This window comes from Bradysia coprophila, unplaced genomic scaffold (genome assembly GCF_014529535.1).
Source record: "Bradysia coprophila strain Holo2 unplaced genomic scaffold, BU_Bcop_v1 contig_232, whole genome shotgun sequence".
NCBI classification, from domain to species: Eukaryota; Metazoa; Arthropoda; class Insecta; order Diptera; family Sciaridae; genus Bradysia; species Bradysia coprophila.
Genome location: NW_023503493.1, coordinates 15,756,457 through 15,780,178, shown reverse-complemented (window position 1 = coordinate 15,780,178; position 23,722 = coordinate 15,756,457). Strand labels below are relative to the sequence as shown.

General features: G+C 34.6%; 1 protein-coding gene across 1 annotated transcript; it reads left to right on the top strand.

The window, feature by feature from the left end:
- Positions 1–1,154: 1,154 nt before the first annotated feature.
- On the top strand, positions 1,155–2,877 carry LOC119076967 (U3 small nucleolar RNA-associated protein 15 homolog). Its single transcript, XM_037184059.1, has 2 exons — positions 1,155–1,309; positions 1,373–2,877. The coding sequence occupies exons 1-2, from the start codon at positions 1,229–1,231 to the stop codon at positions 2,804–2,806; spliced, it is 1,515 nt and encodes a 504-aa protein (XP_037039954.1). The 5' UTR covers positions 1,155–1,228; the 3' UTR covers positions 2,807–2,877.
- The last annotated feature ends 20,845 nt before the right edge of the window (positions 2,878–23,722 follow it).

Below are 23,722 nucleotides of genomic sequence, written 5' to 3'. Positions count from 1 at the left end.
TTTTTCACAAAGTATATAATCAGCGTAACCTTCGTAAAAAGAATCTTGAATCTGACAAGAGCACGTGTGCCAACGTGTAAAAAACAAATGTTCAAAACCCCCTGCTGAACCGTGGCGATCCTCTTGTCAAACGGACAGTACATAAACAAATTCCATCATTTATTGCTGAATACCACCAACTATTTCTGTTAACATTTCAAAAGCCTTTAACACCGAAAATGGATTTAAAAGTTCGTTCGTCAAAATTTCTATTGAAATACATAAATGTAACATTATCATTGCATATTAATTCGGTAAAAATAGAAATAACTTTAAATGAAGGAATAAAATTAGATTTGATAATCATCTTTATGCGTATGTTCTTGAGATCTTCCTTATATTTCATTAAAACAATAAATTTATTGTTGCATAGTCCATTCTAAATACAGACGACTTTATTCATTTAGTCAATATTCAGCATGCAGGTATAGTTCGATAGTACCATTTAGTCAATATTCGGCATGCAGGTAAAGTTAAGTAATACATCCCACAACTAATTTGAAGATATAATTCAGCACACAGCAAATATATACCTGGGAACCTCACAATATTCCTACGAGCTGAATAATATTGTTGCCGGAACTATATTTTGAAAATATTCATATTACATGTTTATTGTAATACAACACACGGGAACATTATTCAGTCTGCAGCAAATATATGCAGCACACAACAAATGTCGAATTTGCCGAATTTTCCGTGCACAAAGCCATAAGCAAACAAATATTGTTTACAAAATGTTCGTAAAATCGTTGAGGTTATGGCTCTGTGGATGAAATTTGACATTTAAATGCACTAAAATTACTCTTGCACTTGCACTTATAACAGACCTATAGTAGGACCTGCGCTTGTCAGACGTCAAAGTAAATATTTACGAACAAGGACGTAATCTACTATCGCCAAAATCAATGACATTCGTTAAAAATCTATTCAAATTGCTCAAAATTGTCAGTGCGACAAAAGAAATTTTGGGTCTTTTTTAACCAATTCAAATGGTATCAATAAGCTATTATTAACTCTATTTTTGATGACGATGAGGTCGAAGCATTTAAAATTTGACGCCACGTTTACGTATTACGTAAATATTTAGTTGTCACGATTGTCAAAATATTTACTTGCTAACAAACTTAGACTTCAAAGTGAAACTTTTGGCAATAATTTTTGTCTAAATAAACAAAATTGGGAAATAATGACTACAACAAACACTGTCAATGTCCCGAGATGCAAACCGAGCAGAACCAACGATCCTTTGTATTGGAATCAATTTAGTGTAAGTTTGAAAAAAATAAGAGACAAATTCATTTTGAAAAATACCAATTAAATCACCTACTAGGAATCAAATGTGATTAAGGCCGGAAGCACAAGAATTGATTATATCGACTTCAGTCCTCGCTATAGCTTCCAAGAACCACATAATTTTGCTGTTAGCTCAGATTATATAAAAATCTACAATCCGAAAGCCTTGGACTCGAGCTCATTTCTATGTGAATCAATAAGGAATGCTTATGGTGGAACGTTTGATAAGGTTGGACGGTACTTTACGTGCGGTGACCAGGAAGGACACGTTAGATTATGTAAATGGTCGTCAGAACGAGTCGAATGGTCCATGTGCAACCTAGAAAAAAAACATACGGCCGCTGTACACCGGACGTTCTTCACCGTTAATCAATCACACATTGCCAGCTTTTCAGACGACAGAACTGTTCGCCTTTGGGATCTGTCTAATGGAAATTGTGTAAACACATTCGAGCAGGCTCACACTGACAATATTCGAGCTGGTTGTGTTAGTCCTGTCTGGCCAAATAATTTACTATCAGGAGGATATGACGGCACAGCTAAAATGTGGGACATTAGAACCAACTCAATCGTTTTTGAGGTTGATCATGGCTTTCCCATTGAATCGGTTATGTTTCTACCAACTAGTGGACTTTTTGCTAGTTGCGGTGGGCCACGCGTTACAATATGGGATGTATTTGCTGGTGGTAAATTATTGACGACGCTACCCGATCGTGTTAGAAACATAACGTGTCTACAAATGGCCTGCAATGGAAGTAGACTATTATCTGGTGGATGGGATCAAGAAGTGCACATCTTTGATATGACAACCTTCAGAATCGTTCACAGTTTACATTTTCTACATAAAATTTGTAGTGTGGCTGTTACGCCTGATGAAGAAATGCTTGCGTTTGGCATGTCTGATGGAAATATTGTCTTTTTACACAAGGATTTTGATAGAAAAATTGAAATGCCTCAAAAAACGGCAATTCCGAAATTTATTTTGAAACCCGACCAGACACTCCAGCATTACAGAAAAATACCCGAACCTGAACTCCAGGAAATGATAAGGAAACAGGAATATTCTGAGGCATTGAGGACTGTATTTACTACCGATTGTTTAAATAATACGCCTGAGTCTACGTTTCGTGTGTTACATGAATTAAAACGTCTGCAATGTATGGATCACGCGTTAAAAGATCAGTCGAATGAATTTTTGAACAAGTTTGTTTCGTTTCTGATAAGACATATAGGCGATCAACGTTTTATTCGCCTTCTGATTTACATATCGAACATTTTGTTGGATGTCTATGAAGACAATATTTCGGGTCTGGGCAGCGATGTTAAAATTAAACTTGTGAAACTGAGTAAAAAGTTGGAAGATGAAGATAATGTGATGGCTGAAGTGGAAGAATTAGATGGAGCAATTGAATTGTTGATATCAGGTGCTAACGTAGTCGATAAACAATTGACCAATTTTCAGTTTAAATAAAAATGAATTGGATGGAAATGATGTTATCGATGGGCAATTAGAAAAAATAAAAAGTTTGCCAATTTGCCGAAGTTTTTTGTGGTTTCCTTTTAGAATTAACTCGCTAATGTTGATGCAGCCTTTTTTAATTGATTGCGGCTTTATTTCCATTAAATACTTCTCTTTTCGAGCAAATCCCATGTGGATAGTGTCAGTGCCAATAACTTGTGAAGATCAAGATTTTGTGCCCTTGGAGTTGGCCTAATCTCCATGAGTAATCTAAATCATTCTATCTCTATACAAAATCAAGAAGTCCTATCACACCAAAGTCATTTACCCCGCGGAGCAATACAATTTCCTACTTTGTCAACGAAAAGTTCACATTCACCTCCATCCACATCACCCACACACGTGATTTTGAAGTATGCATGGAACCCGAGCGATTTCGTGAAATGTCTCTGAATATTCTCGGTAACATAATGAAAGCTCCTCTATTGTATGCTCTACACACTGTGCCGCTTTCCAGCATTTTTCCCGCACCCTAATTATATATGACTTCTGTCTTATCAGAAGTTTTAAACTTAAAGTGTATGTAAATTATACAGAAAGTGTAGCAAAGTCTCTATAATTATAATGAAAATATCGCATTAAAATGCTGTTGGAAGTTTACATATATATTATGAAAATCGACTATAGCAACAACAGTTGTAGTTGTACCACTCTGCAGCTGTAAGCAGGAGTAGCAGCATGGAGTAGATGATGAAAGAATAACATTTTCTTCTTTAACGTACATGAAATTAGAGTTGTGTATGGTATATATGGATGTGTGTATGTGTTACATTGCTCCGGGAAATTATTCATATGGATAGCCTCTAAAGACAACAATAAAATAGAAAACTTTTCAAGTTTGTTTATAGTTAACTTAGCATTACAATGTTTAGATATGACTTAGCACTAAAACATTCTACAATTGTTCCCATTTATGGGATGTGACGCATTGTAGATAGCAAAGCTTTTTGTTGTTTAATGGATTTGCAAGTTTCAGTTGTTTGGTATGGTTAAATTCCAAAATATCAGCAATTACACATATAACTTACAAAAGGAATAGGTAATGCGATAAAGCGGTGATATGAAGATTACTTTAATATTAACACAATGTATAACAATGCACAAAAGAGCAATATGCCGGCTATTGACTTTTAAAAGTGGAAAATGAAGATGTTATTCAACAAATACTGTGTCTTATCGATATACCAAGGACTTTATAATATATTACATAATGGAATTAAACATATTTGAAGATTGCGAACAGAAATACAATATGATTGTGAAACGAGACTAAATACGAAATTACATCTAGTGACAAATGCGACCTCATTTTGCAACTTGTTGCATAATAGTTATTTATATGGTACATGCGTCGAAGCCGTACTGTACGTGTTTTAAGCATGTCCGATCCATTACATAGCTCGGGATAAAAATGAAAAGTTAGCATAGCCTTGGACCAAAAATCGGTTTTTCAACATTTTATTCCTTGTGATAGCATTGACCTTAACTCAGTCGGTCAGGCGACTCTTCATACATGTAATTTTTCAGTTATGTCTTTATAGATAACGCTTTGAAAGCTCAAATAACCTTGGAGCGCCTGGTAACGAATTAAAGTTTCCAAATCAACATAACTCAATTATGGCGTGGGGTAATTTGGCACACGGTGCTAAAACAACGCATTTTTCAATTACTTAAAAGGTTAACTCGCACACAATTTTTCGATACCAAAATTTTGTAAAAGGAGTCATTAAGTCGATGACATGGCTAAAAAGCATTTGCAGCAATGAACTTGCGTGTGCGAGTTCACCTTTTACTTAGCTTAAAAGTGCATGCTTTTGCCACCGTGTGCCAGATTCCCCGATACCAAATAATTCGTATCAAAGTGGCAAAGTTAAGGCTGTGCTACAGTTCCAAAATATTGACTTTCCTCAGATTGATTTGATGACAAACATAAGCGTTAACCTACAGTTATTATACAATAACAAAATGAATGTTGAAGCAAATGAAGTAAAAGATTTTGCATCAAATATAAGGCGTTACTTTGAAAAACAGAAGTAAAAGTTTAATGTTTATAGCGTGAGTCGGTGATTCGTTTTCCGTTTCTTTAAAAGGACAAGAAGATTGATGAGATATGTTTAATTTATTTCATTCAACATGCATTTTGTTCTTTGAAAAATCACATTATTCAGAGCTGGTCGTATATATAACATTACCTCCGTAAAAAGTTAAGCTTGTATGTCAGCTCGTTTCTGTTGTAATTATCACACACCATTCACTCAACCGACCTGTTCGTTCAGCAATTTCTTTCAACTATATAAATGTGTCGCTTTGAGAGGAGTAGCTCCTCTTTTAATAACACAGTTTTACTGAAAACTAAATTCACTTTCACCTATAAATAAAATGAAAACTCCACTTCTAATTAGAGATGGTAATTTTACTAGTGTTGTACTCTCATGATTTGATTACGTTGATTGGCTCATTAAAACTTTTTATGTACTCCAGTGTGCAAAAATATCTACGCAAAGCCTAATCGTTTCAACTTTATTCTTGAACTGAGCCGAAGCACCAAGTACTTAAGTATTAATTAATAACTAAAGTACACTAATGGAACTAAAAATTATGCATAAGAAAATGGGAAAAAAAGGAAAAATTGAAATCCCTCTCTCGCATAAAAAGCTTGCTTCCTTATGCATAAACACACACCAAACACCGAATACACACATTAAAAACATTATACAAGAACAATAACACCTAAAAAAATGTTTATTTTCACTTGATTCAGCCATAGCATCTAGCATCTGTAAGATTTTCCATTAAATGGATTTTGCCAGAAAAACAAAAAAAAAAAAATGCGAAGAGAGAAGCGAAAAAAGAAAAAGTTGAATTCATAGAAATATACAGAGAATTTTGTTTGAATTTATATTTTATTTTAATCTTTCCATTTTCTTATTGGGGTAAAGTACTTTTTTTAGGCAATTTCTCGAATCACATTAGTCAGGGAGTGTGTATATTGTGTCTTTTTTTCCGTTCCGGTTGTGCCATGGTTTTTTCGCTTTGTTTTTTCATCGCTAGGCATTTTTTATTCGTCTTCCCAGTCTCTATAATATATGCTATTCCTTTTGTTGGCCTTGCGTTGATTTGGATGTATGTGTATAGTCAAAAATATTTCTTTTTATTGAAGAAAATACACAAAATTTCAGTCTATTTAAAGGATTTAGTTTTCAATTTATGTAATGTAACTGGGGCGTTGGGATGGTTTAATAGCAGCTTTGCAGAGAGCAGAAGGCATAAATGTACGTAGGCAAATATATGTATATATGGACGCAGAAGGGGCATTGTAGAGATGAATATGCGGCATCGATTCGAATATTGCTGGGATTAGGAAAATAACCAAAAAATGGGTTAAACTTCTTGTACCAAAGTTATCCCTTCAAAGTTTAAACATGTTTTTTTATGTGCGATGTGGATTTGTGAAGTATTTTTGGCAATCTTTTTTTCCATCGTTTTGTTTGTTTGTTGGTTTAAAGGGCAGTAGCTTCAGCTCTAGTATATAATTTAAATTGTTTGCTCAACGTATTATGGAGGGTACGCTGCAGATCATTTAACTAAGCTATTCTCAAGTTTTATTTTTTCAGGATTCGTAAAATTTTATTGTTATTGGAGAAGGATGACTTCGGAGAGAGTTGCGTTTGAACAATTGTCAGTATTAGATGGGCTTATAGAGGTGTATGGGTGGAAATGTCCCACTAAAATAGTACTACACTGGGAATTCCGATAAAAGTGAATGGTCCGCAAACATGGATATTTTGTATTTGTGAATGGGATTAATGTTGAATTTGTAAGTTTTCACGTTCCATAACGAAATAAATTCATCCCAATTGGCTAACATGGTATCTGCAGAAGTAGTACGTTAAAGTACTTCCTTTGCAGACGTTTTGTTATTGAAACGTAGACTTAGTTTAGAAACGGTATGTCAGCTCTAATTAAGCGATTATTAGAAATTAAGAAGACCGGCTTCAAAAACCTTAGGCTCATGTGATTACACTTGCAGAATCTGTCTAAAATAAATTCGAGTTCTTTTAAGAATTTTTGAACTGATTCGATAAACTTCTCATTATTTTAAGAACTTAGGTCTTTTGGTTACGGAAAAACATTCGAACATGAAGCAAAAACCTCGTGTTCATGCACATGACCTCAGGACTCTGGAACAGCAATTATTTTTTAAATCGGTCCTATATCGGCTTGGCGATAAGAGTCTTAAAAAGGATGTGATGAAACGGCAGCAAACGTTTTTTCAAACCCTTATCCCCAAGCCGATAAGGGCCGATTACTGTTCCGGAGTCCTGAGATCATGTGATACACGATGTCATTTTATTTGACAAAAATCAGTCGAGCAAAAAATTAATTATTTTTCCGATGACATTGGTTTGGTTGCAGCGACATCTTTGAATGGGATAGTGAATCGTTCTCTATCGGTAGAGTTTTGATTGAATAGAGAAAAGAGAACTGATGTCGTAATCCCTCTCCTGGTCTGAAAACACTCAAAACTTTTCTTGGTCAGTTATAGTGCATTACTCATTTTACCGCGCTCAAGCTTTTCACAAATTTTAGTTGTTGCGAAATTCTGGTACGGAAAAACTATCCAATGCAAAGGTGAGAATTTTGTCCTGAAATTATTGTTTCATCAAAGATAGGGGTGTGATGTGGAAATTATATTTACACCTTCTGTCGAACTTCCAAGACAAAGGATAAAATGTCAGATGATACATAAGCTTTTTGATACCACGTATCACGATTTGTGAAAGCTCCTCGGGCTGAGGCCCCAGATACTCTTACTCATCTGGAAACAACAGCATGATGATGATTACAAAACAAGATCTGTAAATTATTCGCAAATCGCATTCATGGTGCGGTTTCATATGATGATACCGCTGCTGTACTACTGCTTTATATACATTCACACAATGCTAATGCAACCAGGAAATATTTCGAATTTTTTCGAGCAAAATAAGAAGGAATGTTAAGAGAACATTTTCATGTTCATTCCTAAATAATGCTATCTATTTCGGAACTTTGTTTGTTTAGTTTCAATTGAAATCATTTACTATACTGTCTGTGTGTTATAAACTATGAGTCGGGAAATGCGGAAAAACCAAAAATCTATTTCATTGTGTCGTATTCACAATGGAAATCGATTGTGCACGATATTCAGTGGTGGTGTTACTAGATTGGTTGGTATTTTGTGTGTTATGTTGAGGTTCGTGTTTGGTATATAACACATTTCATGTACTCTTACCAATAACAAAGCAAACTTTTGCAACACGAGTAGAGTATTGTATGTATAGCTTGGTTGCGAGAGTGTTAAAGACGTATTTTATGCAGACCCTGAATACTACAATATAGTTGTTTGAAGGGAAATGTTTGGCGAAATCCCAAACAAACCGAAATGTCTTTATAGATGAATAAACATTTTGAAAGCTATCATTTTACAATGTGTGCTTTTTTTTCTTGTGTCGTTCAATGCGGGAGAACGGATTGAAAACAAAATTTAGAATTTATTTTATACCAACCATGTCACATGGAATTTCAATGAATGTGTTAAAATGTTGTATTTCCATTCGACATCGTGCGTTTCGGCAATCCGTTCTATATTTAGTACAACAACATAAAAAAAGGAAATGAACTTAAAACGTTTACGTTACACAATACAATACAAGTATAATATTGCCGCTATATTCCAAATTCCGGAATAGAAACGGAATTGAGCTTCGATAACCATCTATTTGGTAATATCATCACTAACTCGAAAGCATCAATGTAAACGTAACGGCAAAGAAATTTAATAGATAAAATAATTCAATAGGAAGAACCCCGAACAAGTGAACCAAGAAATTCTGTCTTGTGCGACCTTGAAAATTTTTATCTAGTAATCTTGATGGGAATATATTCATCTGTTATCGATAACGACGACAAGAATAATGACAAGGTCTGGGTAATTGGGTCCTTTATATAGTAAAATGCATGTAAAAAATTGAAGTACAAGATTTAAAATCAATCGATTAAAAATACTTTGATTGATGGAAGTAATAGACCCGATAATAACACTGGTAATATGCTTGCCGTCTGTAACAGGTTTTTTTAGCGTAACCAATGAACTTACCATGGATTCAGCACCATCTCAATTGGTTTTATCTTTTCTTTTTCGATGCTTGGATTCATGAAACGAATGTGTTACGGCTTCACCAACTTGAGAGCGCTTGTTAGTGTCTACTGTGCACTCGTTCGCTCGCATCTCGAGTATGCCTCAGTTGTATGGTATTCCTGGCAGACCGACAGAGTAGCCAAGGTCAAGTCAATACAAAAAAACTTTGTCATGCCCTCCGTAGGACTGTTAGAATAGACGCTAATTACAGGCTTCCCTTCTATGAGTCTAGGTGTAAAACTCTCGGGATCGGGACTCTGTCGAGGCGAAGGCTAAATCTGTGCGCCTTTTTCGTGCACGATCTTCTCAACGGTCGTATTGATGCTCCCGATCTCGCTTTGAAGTTCGTCGTTAACCGACCTTCCAGGTCACTCCGTTTTCATGAGTTTTTGCACGTTCCGACTCATCGCACGTTTTACGGCTTTTTCGAACCGGTTTGCGATTTGTCCGGGACTTTTCACAATTTTAGTCGTTTAGCTGACCCGCGAGCCAATAGGGCCGGCCACGTATCGCCGTTTGATCAAGCCCCTGTCAATTAATTGTGAACTGAAATTCGTTGTTCGCTCGTATGTTTTCTGATACCATAGCCGTGTAGTTGGATGAAGATTGGTTTCAATATTACTAAGACGCGGATCGTTTATTTTTTAATTCAAGTTTTTTGTAGTAATTGTTGGTTTTCGTTCTAAGTTTCGTCAGGTTTCATTTGAGGAATTGTCTTGCTGCTTATAATTTTAAAGAGTTTGATTGTTAATCGTTGTAATCGTTCATCATCAGTTGGCAAACATGCTGTCGATGATTATTCCAAATAAATATTTTTTAGCCCCGTACGAAGTACGAAGGGGCTTATAGGATTACGATGCCGTGTGTAATTGATGGAATTCGAAGCAGACGGTAAGGGCAAACTGTTTGCCTATGTTCATAGATAACGAATCCGCAATAAAAATTTTGTCTGTCCGTCTGTCCGTCTGTCCTTCTGTCCGTCTGTCCGTCTGTCACGTCGATATCTTGAGTAAATCAAATCCGATTTCAAAATTTTTTTTTTCCCTGAAAGGTAGTTGAAATAGTGAGGCTAAGTTCGAAGATGGGCGATTTTGGGTCGACCCCTCCAGAGCTGGGGCCCCATAGGTGCTTTAACGTTTTCCAAAGATTTCTTTGGCCATTTAAAGGCTACACTTGTAAGTGATACATCAAATGAAAGGTATTTACAATACCTATCCACAAAAAAAAAGTTTATGGAAATTGGATGACCGACTCGTGAGTTAGACCCCTTGGTGTGAACTAGGTACAGGGCGGCAATCCGTTTTTGCTTGTAGGTTAGTCAAATTTGAACGGATTTAGATAGATTTTGATTTATTAGATAGGTATTGACCGTACCAATCATGGAAAAAAAAGTTTATGAAATTCGGTTTACCGGAGCGTGAGCTAGGTCTCTTGGAGTGAGCTTATATGTGGCTACTCGGCCGTACAGTGAAGGTGGTGTTTTTTGTTAATATCTCGAGTAAAATTTAACCGAATTTCATGAATTTTTTTTTGTTTGAAAGGTACTAACGAATGTAAAGCAGCCGTTGTACTTTCCACCTCCTAACAAAATGGCCGTCGGCCGCCATTTTGGACTTTTGTAAAATCAATATAAATAGGTGAAAATGATAATTCCAAAATCACTGATCAGTGGGAAGTGTAGTTTGTGTTACTTTTGAAAGGAACGTCGTACGGGGCTTCGTAATTGCGCTATGCGCAATTTTTAAGACGTACACATTGCATAAGAATTTTACGACGTTTACGGGCGCAATAGGCTTACGGTAAGAGTAGGGCGACGGACGAAGAAGGGTCACGTGCGCAATAGATGTACGGGTTTGTACGGGGCTCAGTCGCAGCAAACGCTCCGACTGTTCTGGCGGCTCGTTTTTATTAAAAAAATTGCTTTCACTGCGCAACTATGTCTAACATTATTGGTAAAAGAAAGTGCGGACTATACTTTCATGTCAAAAATAATGTGAAAAATTTGAACCGCAAAAGTTGAGGATTCAAAAGCTTTTTGATGTTCCATTTATATTCTGCACCAAAAAAAATTCTATGTCGGTAAAACATATATATGCGAAAACAAGCTTCCTTTCTACTTACACTCAAAGTCACATTCAACAAAAATCAGGAGACATACCGTAAGAGCTATTTAACTTACTATCAACAAAACGAAAACTCCACGCAGTCATAAATGTGCAGAAAAGTAAAGTGAATGAATTTTTAATTTATTTTTGCCATTAGTAAATGGAACTAAAATTTTTGTGATGTCGAATTTGGTAATAATAATGTGATAACTGCTTCAAACTAGCAGCAAACTAGCACTAGTTATTAATAAATAATTCGCCGAGAATAGTTACAGTGAACAAACATCTTGAAGCAATGTTTAGAAACCTTTAACGAATATTTCAGTGTATTCAATGTAACTTCAAATAGCGATGCGAAAGACACCTAATTTCAACCTAATTGTTCTTCGTTGATAGTAGAACAACATAAAAGTGTGCATTAGGTGTTTCTCGTTTCGCTAAGGACAGTAGTACTTTTTCTTGGAACTTGCTTAACATTGAAAATATGTCAATTATATTATGCCTCTGAGAAACTAAAAAAAAACTACAAAAAAAGGGAATTTAAAACCCTTTTTTACTATCCGAATTCCCGGCGGTTGCAAACCAAAACTTTATTAAATTAAAACATTTTGAAGAATAAATAACATTTTCTATTTACCATTGAATCCCCAACAGTATAACCCTCCGCTTCATATTATCATATTAGACCTAAAAAACTAAATCAAACAATATATAAAACAACGACCTTGTCCATTACACTTCTCTAAATATAAACACATAACTGCACAGAGCAAAAAAAAATTTTATATCTTTTGCCATCAAGGGTTTTTCCACCTCAAACAGTTTTAAGTCACTGTCATAACGCCTGGAAATTTATAACAAGCATATTCAATTTGAGAAAATCAGTCTAAAAGCATCAATAAATAATAGCACTTTATTGATATATCGCCAAAACTTTGCAACTTTTTAACACTCGCAGCCTTTTCTTTCTCATTAATCACATACCCTTCAAACATCTGCATGAGTGAGGATATTTTTTATTTTTCGCTTCGTATTTCCATGTCTTATAAATGTAGAGTAGGTTGTATGTTGGGAATAGCTATCTTCGATGGACTGGTCGGACCTTTTTTTTCTCCACAATTTAAATTTTTTTCGTTGAGAAATATATAGTGCGAGTTTCGTTTTGACTCTTCGCTTACTCTATAGATGATATCGACTTGTTGTAAATTTTATCATATACATAAAGGATAGCATAGGTCTGCATCGGGCCATATTCCATACATTTATATATATGTGTGCGATTGAAACTTTGTAGAACAACATACAGCAATAAAGTTTTGGATTTATTGCTGTTAAGTGGTGGTAAAATAAGCGAAAAGTTTCACCCTAAAAAGTCATATTTCACCATCGCAGGACATTAAAGAGCGGTGCTTATGGAGGTGAATTTTGTAAATAAGCATGTGAGAACGTAGTATATTCATAGACTGATGGCCGTATTGACTATTGCAATTTATTATTAGTTTTTCCTTGAGTATTACTCAAATGAACTTATTCAGAGGATTAGCGAATCATCGTGGGATGTAATTTGATGTTGAATTGGCTCATCGCATTCACCACTACCAACACCACCAATACCAACTATTCGATGTTCCTATCGGAATTATTTCAAAAATATGTCGATTCCAAATCGATTTTCAGTTCATAATGTGGACGATTATGCTGAAAACAACAATAATAAGGATTTGGAATCATGAGTGCGAAATTAGTTTTCTAAGCAAGAAAAGTGATGTTAATTCAAACTTCATTGCAATAAGTCTGTTCCAAAGTCATACGAACTGTCAAATTTTATCCATATATAATAGAGACGTAACCTCGTCGATATTACTATGAAAACCGATCTCTGTGGTAAATCGTGTTCGTTCGGCCAGTAAAAATTCGTGTTTACAGTTACTTGGAACTTAGTATTTCAATTCATTTGTTGTCTAGCTACCTGAATAAATATAAAAGGGTAAAACGACAAAACCTGGGATATGCAATGTGGACTCTGAAAGACTACAAGAAAACTTTGTTCGTATATTTGTGTCTGCTTTACTGAACTGCCCTAAAATGTTTTCTATATACAATTTCAGAAACTAGAATGGATCAATAAACGCAAAGCTGTGACAAATGTCTATACGCTAAATAAACTAAGCAACACAATACCCAATTGATCGACCAAATTCACACTTTTCCGGCTCAAACAACGAAAACAAAGCCTCTCGAAATTCTATGCCACCAATTCCATTCAGAATATTTTTCGTTTCATTAGCTCACCAAGAACTTTTCAACCGTTAACATTCGTTTCTACATTTTTCCTACATTTATATATCCCAATATACAAGCACACAACTTCATGCATTACTTAAAAAAATAATTTTAAACTTAAACAAGATATTCTCCTTGCAAAATTTATAGCTAAACTCACTTCTTCTGTGTAATAACCATTTTTTTTTTTGGTTCCGCAAGTTACACATTTCGGTTAGTTTACTGGTTGGAAATAGTGTGCTTAAATATCGTTTTGTAGTGCAAAGCAAACGAGTGACGTTCTGTGCACAATTTTATGTTTAAGGACTCAAAACACATTTATCATGAGCTTAAATTTGTTACTTTTATTAAAAATCGCTGAATCAAGAAAATAGTTGGAAATTCGCATCATAAAACAGTAGTGAATGCATGATTTCATGGAATTCATGGAATTACTGCTTTCAATGAATTGCGTCAACTGTGTCTGGCTGTATTATTTTGATGAATTAGGTCTGTTGGAGGTCTTAGAGCGTTTCTTGATTTATACAGGCTTTGTATGTTTCCGTGGATGGGTATTAAACACATTCGGTTAGATTTTATCATGATGTCACCTCAGAATATATCTATTACTCTCCATCTTGGATGATTTGTTAGTGGAATTTTGTCTTTCAACATTCGACTATGTGACCAGACAAAATTCAAAACAGGATTGCATAACGTAATTAAGTTGACTCAAAATTCACACTTTCGGTAGTTTTATTGTGGTTGGTGGTTGCAACGAAGTAACACTGAATGAGTCATATGACGTAGCCCAAATACAAATTTAACGAGATATAAGCAATAGGGTGTAGCGTTTTGCAGTTTTTTTTTTGTTTTTTTAAGGCCTGCGTTTAGGCTCAATGCAGAATGGTCCACTGATCACGAAAATAAAAAAAAATTAAAGTTCGAAGCTCCCAGAGCCATAGTGAGAGCAGTTCTGCCGACTGTGTTGAAACAAATGTGTTAAGTGATAACTACTCGTAGAGACTGTGGCTTCAATTTGGCATACTTTAAAATTTTAAAAAATTCAACTCACCGATGAAAAATTACAAAAAGTTTTCCCGACCATGACTTTTCCAGAAATTTTGTGAAGGTAATGCTTTCTAAAATATGTGACTGGGAAGCTTATTGGTCGTGTCGTAGCTCATTTTAAAGGGAATTTCAAGAGCTTTCACGCTAACAATACTAAGAACAATTTGGAACCGTTTTTGCATAAATTCTGTGAAAAATAAAAAAAATTGGTTTTTCTCGTAACATTTTCAACACATTATAAGGCGAGGGGTAATCACTGATTTACTAGCTCAGTAAATCACGGTAAATCACGGTAAATCACAGTAAATCACAGTAAATCAAGTAAATCAAAAATGAAGTTTCTACTAAATTTGAATCTATTTACTTCAATTTGTATTAGTTCATGAAATTTATCCTATATGTTTACGGCCACGATACTTCGAAATGTAATCCAGTGACAATTAAAAAATTTTCAAAAATTTTTCAAAATTTTTTGTGATTTACCGTGATTTACTTGATTTACTGATTTACTAGTGATTACCCCCTTGTTATAAGGTCAATGAATCTGCAACCCGGTGAAACTTCACGTCGAGTCTATATTCTATATTCTTGAAATTCCCTTCAAAATGAGCTACGACACTACTATTTTGCTTCCCAGTCACAGATTTTAGAAAGCATTAACTCCAAAAAAATTCTGGAAAAGTCATGGTCGGGAACACTTTTTGTAATTTTTCATCGGTGAGTCGAACTTTTTTAAATTTTAAAGTATGCCAAATTGAAGCCACAGTCTCTACGAGTAGTTATCATATACACTTAACAAATTTGTTTCAACACAGTCGGCAGAACTGGTCTCACTATGGCTCTGTGACCAAAAAGTTGGTTTTCAGAGGTGCGCATGACAGCTTCGAACTTAAATTTTTATTTTTTTTATTTTCGTGATCAGTGGACCATTCTGCATCGAGCCTACCCGCAGGCCTTAAAAAAATAAATAAAGACTGCAAAACGCTACACCCTAAAAGCAACGAAGTGAACTTTCCAGTTTCGTATCAGTCGTCGACTGGTGAAAGTTATGAGTTCCCAGTTTTTTCCTCCGTGGACTGTCGTTTGTTTGAGCCAGCGCTGGAGATTGTGGCAAGCTTAATCGTGTTGCTCTGATTGTTAACCATCCCTTCAAGAAAATTCGGATGATTTTTCTTATGTGAGAAGACTGGTGTTAAGTGACAAACAGCTTCCCCCATTGAAAGAACAACAACCTAACTTTTCTGACTTTTAAGGCGTTGTCCGAAAGTCACGTTAGGCCAGTGAGCAAGACTGAACTTGTTATTAGTCCTAAGAGGCTATTAGTTACTTCTCAAAACAAGTAAACAGAAATTCCCACAAAAAAACTTTCGCGTAAATTTTGTCTCTTCCTAAAGCGTTCATCTTGTTTCGTAAAATGTCTCGAAATTTTTCGCTTCAAAAATAAACCAGATGTTTATACTCACTACGTACATTATGGTACATCGAAATATGAGTGTAATTAGAATTTAATTGATGTATCAAAGTTTACTGAAGTAGTTTTTGGTATTAATGCTAGACCATGAACGTACATTGGTCACAGGACAAGTAAAATTAGAAAATAAACAGAACAATTTCAAATATCCATCAACTATACCAACAATTGAATAATCATTACATTAGAAATTCAAATACAAACGCAAACCCATTTATTTTCGGGATAGCAAGGTTCATACCCGAAGGAGCATTTTATTATACTTCTCGAATTTATGTGAAAATAATTTACCCTTATCATTGACATAACTTACCTATGAAGAACGAAGGAGAAAAAAAAGTAGTGAAAAATGATTTAGCATGATTTCTCGTGAGACTTTCCGATTTCATCAAAAAGAAATTCTCAACAAGTTTTCCATTCTGCAAAAGGAACTTACTGTTATTATTCGAATGTGGGACTATACGCTGGGGAGAATATTATATTCCGTTTCTCAACATATGCAGAAAAGGAAAACATTTAGTGCCAACAATTATTAGACGAGAACGATACGCAGATAGAGTTATATATGATACGTGATAAGAAGAAACGAGGTTCTGGAGAACTATTTTTAATATTTTCGGAATAGTTTTTCGTCATTTCTTAGATAGAATAGAAGACATTCAAAAAGTGGAATCTACGTACAACAATCCCCATTCTCATATGAGAAATTTAAACATTTTTTTATGAACTGCCTACGAAAAGGTCCATACGCAATAAAAACAATTCCTTACGTTTCACTTCTTTCAACAAGAACATAAACGAAACGTTAGAAACGTTAGTCATCAAATTAAACACGTCGCTGTTACACTGATGGGTATTACATCGTTACATTCGCAAATCCTGGTATTGAAGCAACGGATCCACAAGCGATGTGTAAGCAACAATACCAGTTTACTGTTTATCCTTAGGCTCTGTAAAGACAGGTGAACACACTCACGAAAGCGTGTGGCACTGAAATAACCTGTCTTAACCTTATCTTAGACCCAGCTTAGACTCCGAGAACCATATTAACTAATGAGAGTTGTTAACAGAGAGATAAGATTTAACTGCTCGTCGTTCTTAACGAAGTAACAATCTTTTTTTTTACGCTCTTTAAAAAATGTTTAGAAAAATTGAAGTAATAGATTTAATGATTATGCCGTGATATCGTGATTATAGAACATTAATTTCTACATTTCTTTTTAGGAATTTGGTAACATGCTTGAAAAATTGAAAATCTTCTATTTAAAACAAAACATCTTGCTCTGTTCAGAAAAGTCATTCGTCAAACTCTGCTCTTTAATGTGAAGATATTTAAACTATCTAAAAAAAATTTGCATAAGAAAAACGCAAATGGGACATTCTATCCCTCAGGTGCGGCATTCATATCAAGTCCACCAGCAAAAAGGAGACGTGACTCTGCCTATATTTGACATTCGAATATAAATTATTGTTTAAATAAATAATATAAATGATTCAACGTGAGAAACATGGGATATGTCAAATACCAAACCAGTAGAACGAAATGATTTTTTATGGAAATTTTTTTGTTGTTTTTTATCCCATTTTTTCTGATAATTTATTATTTCAATGGTTTTTCCATCAGATCTAAAACAAATACCGATGTTAAATAAATAACTCAATAATGTGTTCGTCAACTGAAATACACGAGGCGATGATGGTAGTAAAATCATCCATTTATATTTTCTACGAATTAATTTGTGATATCATAGTCGCATTGAAAGTAAATATGTAGTCGAAAAATAATGCAAGTGCAGCGAGCAAGAGAGAATAAAATCAAAAAATGCAAGTTTCCTGAGAGAGCTTATACCAATCAGATGATAGTATTCGCCTAACAGGAGAGTTATTGGTCTACCTTCAATTTTTGATTAAAATAGTAAAATTATCGACCAAAGAGAGATTACAGAAATCGACGACCATGGCTGTACTAAGAGTGGGAACAAAATTACGTAATATCTAGTCCCAACATGAAATACGTTTGAAAGTATATGTCTGACCTCTTAATTAAGCAAATTGGACTATTAAAAGCGTCAACTATCAAAAGCCTACATGTATTGGTCCATCTTATACAAACTGATGTTGGGGACACACTTTATCGTACGAAAAACCAGTCTAGGGACAATTTATCTAAGATAATCGGCATGTGGACGTAATTCAGTTTATTGATGAGTCCATCCATACTTAAAGTATTCGAGAGAAGGAAAGTTTACGAATTAGAATTAGTAAAACATTTACGGATCGAAAATACCTTCTTTTGAGTAAGATGACGCGACAGCTTTATGGAAAACAAAATATTAAAAGAAATGATGTAATGAAGTAAACTGAATGCACAATTTGCCATCACGAACACTATTATAAATGTAGAAAAAAGCAGTGTGATCAGTTGGATAATATATCAAATTTTCCTATTTATTCGAGGTAACAAGGTAATGCCATTAAGCCATATGGAAAATGTTTTAAGTTCAATGGACAAATTACAAAAATCGGATTTTTGTTGGACGCAGTTTTCATTTTTATTTGAGCTGAAATGGAACAATTTTTTTGTTGTTGTTCAAATATTCTTAAATTAAATTTTCCGTTTGACTTTGCGAAGCTGAAATCTGAGATGTTTATACAAAGCAAAGTTCATCTCATTGGATGTTTTCAAATGTAATATTCGTATGTATGCGGTACGTAGTATGTAGTGCACATCTGGCTGGTAGGAATAATATAACAACCCAATTTTCCTTTTTACCATATGCGACATTTTCTTTCATTTACCAAACAAGAAAAAATGGTTCTGTAACTTCTGGGTACATATGGCATGGTGGCTCCTGAGTGGGTTAGCATATGAGCATTTTATGTTGCACAAGAAAGCTTGCACATAACATGCAGTTGAGGTAAGTGCTCTCTGCTGTATGCATACATAATTCATGAAGAAAAATGCGAAAGACCGAAGTTATGTATCCATGATAACCTTTTCACAACATATGTATAATTCCTGTACCTGGTGCTCTTTTCTGGCTAGGACGTTGAAGATGAAATCATTGTGCATATACTTTTCATTTATTTTTCAGTTGAGATTATTTCTGAAGTGCTGCCGCTGTATAGTTAGTTATATTTCCGCTTTTTATTGTTGAATTTTTATTTGGGCGACTATGCTATGCATCAATAATTCGGAAATATATACCATCAGCAATTGTAACATGGGAAATTTCAGTGCCATGGCAAGGGTATTGCATCATTTGGCGACTTTACACAACGAAAATCATGATTCACTACATGTGTATGCAAGTATGTATGTGATACACGGTAATAAGGACGGAAAAACGCTGCTATTCTATTTTAAATCTACTGTAGAAATTTTCTATATCGATTTCTAAACCACAAACCAGCCGTGTTTCATGGTAGATTATATGTTTTATGGTTACTCACACAAATTAACAACTTCACAAAATAAATAAATTTTCAAAAATCCACAATAAGTATCACGATACTGTAGCCTACAAATCAATCGTATTGCATTTTCAATGATCTTTTTATCGATAAATAAATGTTGTAGCAATGGCAGCAATTTCCAATTGCCGTTTTTATTAGTGAACATAAAACGGAAATTCAAAGTCTATTTAAAGTGAGCGCAAATTCGATTTTAAAAATGTAATTTACTTAAGTAAATCGACGGCAAATCTAACTGACAACGAGCCCAAAAACGGTACAGCATTTTATTGAATTGAAATACAACATGTTATGTGTGCTGCGAGTATTCTAAGGAGTTCTCCGGGTGTGAAAAGAAACGAACCATCAAATACTTGGAAATGAATTAGCTATAGTGTAGGTTCGAAATGACGAGATTTGAGTTTGTGAGAGAAAAATCGACGCAGAAAATTGTATTTTTCATCGTTTTGCCTTATGATATGCCTTTATAATGCTTTTCCCGAGTACGAATCTTATCGTTTTTGTCATCGCAGCTTCACAAGTATATCTCCAGAATTGACAAATCTGTTACTTCATTCGATCTAAATAATTTAGTAGATTAGGTCATCGCTTGGAACTTTTTACTTTCGTAAGTGTGGCAGCTCGAGCCGAAGGCAAAATAGAAAGTTCAAAAAACAATTACGTAAGTTATTTTACTCACTAAGCTCCCAGGAAATGAGTTTATACGCTCATGTCAAAGACCAGGGGACCAAGGCGATTTTTGCGACGCACGTCGGCACATCAAATACATTACAAAACTCGGGATAAAAGTGGAAAGTCACGCTTTCGTGTGTTCATTGACCTCGGCTTCGCTTCAAATCACCAAAGTTCACACGAAAACTCGATTTTTAAAATTTTTAATTCTTTGTTTTGTAAATGACTATTTCGACATTGATGCGAAATCCTTTACATCATTTGTTTTAACGTACTTTTTTCAGTTAATGGGATTACAAAACAGCATTATGGTCTATTTTTGGCTAGGTAGAAACTACTTCGTTAAATGATATGACTTGGACTTTTTTTTCTAATTTTCGTGACTTTCTTGAATAGTGTCTGCACATCAGTTAATTTCTATAACTTTTTCGACTTTCGTGACTTTTCCTTCAGTTTAATGACTTTTTTCATGATTTTATTGATTTTAAATTTTCATTACGACTTCCCTGAGCTGCGGACTGACAAATTCCTAAGGAAGTATCGATAGTAAAGAATAAATGCTGTATTAAAACCTACTTGAAACATCCAGCTAACATTGTCGAGCGTTTCAAACGGAGTCAAGTTGACCATTTTGATTTTCGAGATGACTTTCCGAAAAGTATTGTTACTCTTTTCGACCTTGTACATTCCATTACTTCCTGGAGCAGTTTCCCCTTGTTTTTGTCGTCGCTTACGATAACATATCAATGTGTCTGTAATGGTGTTCTATTATTCCCTTTGGGGTGATTGTATTTGCAGTGCGATCTATATTAACTCGACACAAGGCATCTTTAAATGTGTCATAGAATACGATATCTAACGTATACTCCGGCTTACTCACATTATTCACTTCCTCAGACATCAAATTGATACAAAAGTTTTCGCCATAGCTCAACACAATTGTTTTGCAGTCAAAGTATTAACCGAGTATATTCCACAAACTTTTCGACGCTTTAGATGGTTTTGCTACCACACATCCTTTTACAGTATACCATCCAGAAATTCATATTTGCATTCAATTTAGTTTTGTCTATTACAACATTACCATATAAATACATCACTTACATGATTTTCTATTAGATCAGTCAGACGGGGATACAGTGATGGTATGGATATAGCAAAATGTAGAATTTGTTTGTATGATTTTATTGCTAAGACATATACCGAGAATTTCTATTTGAGATGAACTTATGCATGGTTTTCGTATTAGAGTAAAATTCAATTAATTGATGAAGAATGCAAGTATTTGACGAACTGTGTTGACGAAATCACATCATAGAGTATTGCTAAAGGGATCGGTTAACAAGTGGTTTTTTGTGTGTGAATATCTCGCAATGAAATTTAAAACCGTAAATTGTCGTACTCTGTTGAGTGTTTTTGATTTATATTATAACATATGTACGTAAGAAACCTCAGGTTACGTTGCTGGATTATTTTTTACCATTGTTACCCATTACCCATTTTCCTTACCATTATAAAATCGATGTTGATACCAATTTGATGAAAAATACTGGTAAAACATAATGATAGTGGTCGTCGAATACCATCTGTTTGCCACTTCGAAATTGCTTGAATTTAGTCTCCATATAAACTGTTAGAAGAATTCACGATTTCACTCTTGATCCTTTAACTCAATGCGACAATGAACAGCGAGAAAAGGATAAATTTGAAATGAAGTTAGAAACGAATTATACGAATAACTTTTATTTGTTAAACCATTAAACCAACACAATTTAATAATAAGATCAAAAGTTGGAGAGCGACACCTCGTGTTTCGTTGAGAAACGAAGGCAGAACTATTTTATAATAAGTTACCCAAATATCAGATTGCTCCACTGTAATCGAAATTTCGTTTAACAGTTAAAAGTAATGTAACCGTCGTTACTAAGTCGAAAGGCGTAAAATATAATTTCGACAATACTCAAGTGCATCAATTCCAGATACACGCTTAGCACATTCATTTCGCACCCAATTACCCAATTACTTCGAACCTTTAGTTCATCTATACTAATTGGAATTCATAACGTGAACTATATGAAATGCTTCACATAGCACTTAGGTTAATTAATCGGATATTGAAACATTGAATCTATACACACCTCTATGCCAAGCAACCAACATTTTATATTAAACTGCCGTTAAAACAAGTCTGCTATTGAGTGCAGAATCTATACGTTATATATACATTATGCAGGATATTTACAGAGAGCAATCGACAGGAATGAGAATATCTCTTTTGTTCGGTTTATTATTCGTTGAGTATTAAGTACGCTGTATAATAACCCAGTACCTACGTTATCTTCCTCCTCTCGACGTTATGGCGTTATACATTCTACCTTTGGCCGGACAGGCGATGGTTTTAAAAGGAAAATTCATCCGTGAAAATGTTTCCAGTTTAAAACCAATTTCGATCTTTATTGTTATTGGACATCGGGAAGGTATTGTATGGCATGTTTGCCAGCATATAAAACGATTTTGGGTTAATGGAAAGTGTAATTTGTATATAAATGAAATGTGGCTTTTACTTCCATGTAAGCCGATATGAAGGGAGACTACAACGACAAGTGACATCGACGACGTATAATGGGAAACATTGCACATAAACTTGGACATTTTATCAAATTTATTTTGCAACACACTTCATTGAAGCTAACGTATTCAGTACCTTGGTAACAGAAATGTGTAGCTTCCTTATATAGTAGGGGTGTGCGATGGGTAATTGACCGAGACTGGCGTAGTCCACAATTTTTTTTTTATTCCTAGATGTCAAATATCGATTTTAAAATTTTTTTAAAATTGATTTACAACTTGCGTAAAATCAAAGAAGCTAAATTTTCGAGTTTTTGGTTGCCCACATATTTTGACCTCTACCAAAAAATTACTTTTAGATTTTCGTTAGCTGTATTAGTCTTATTCGACTAATTGGGGTCCAATTTAACTGGAAAAAATAAAAACTGAAAGAAGTTTATTAAAAAAGTATGTTTCGTGAGTCGTCAAAGTTCGCCGATTGTGAAAAATTGAGTGGATCTTGAACTTGAAAATTCGTAAATTCGGCGGGAAAATGATTAAATTTTTGCTCAAGTGGGTTTAAATTCTTAGGAATATTGTAGGCTATCCACAACAAAGAAGTTTTTGAAAATAATCTGAGAATCGTTTGTGTCGTAAGTGTTTGTTTGGTATAAAATTGGGGCAAAATACCTCAACTGAGAAAACTCACGAAACATGCTTTTTCAACAAATTTCTTTCGGTTTTTACTTTGTCCAGTTAAATTGGACCCCAATTAGTCGAAAAAGACTAATACAGCTAACAAAAATCTAAAAGTAAGTTTTTGGTAAAGGTCAAAATATGTGGGCAACCGAAAACTCGAAAATTTAGCTGCTTTGATTTTACGCAAGTTGTGAAAATTTTTATCACACACGCGCGGTGTTCGGATGTCAAAATTACTCAACTAGAAGTTCAATTCAAAAATTACACTTCAGTTCTATGTTGTTGTCTCGTTTTCGCTTATGTGATAAAATAGAGTACACACTTGTCACTATCAGTCTCGGCAAGCCTCGACTTCTTTGTGACAAGTGTGTAATATATATTAAAGT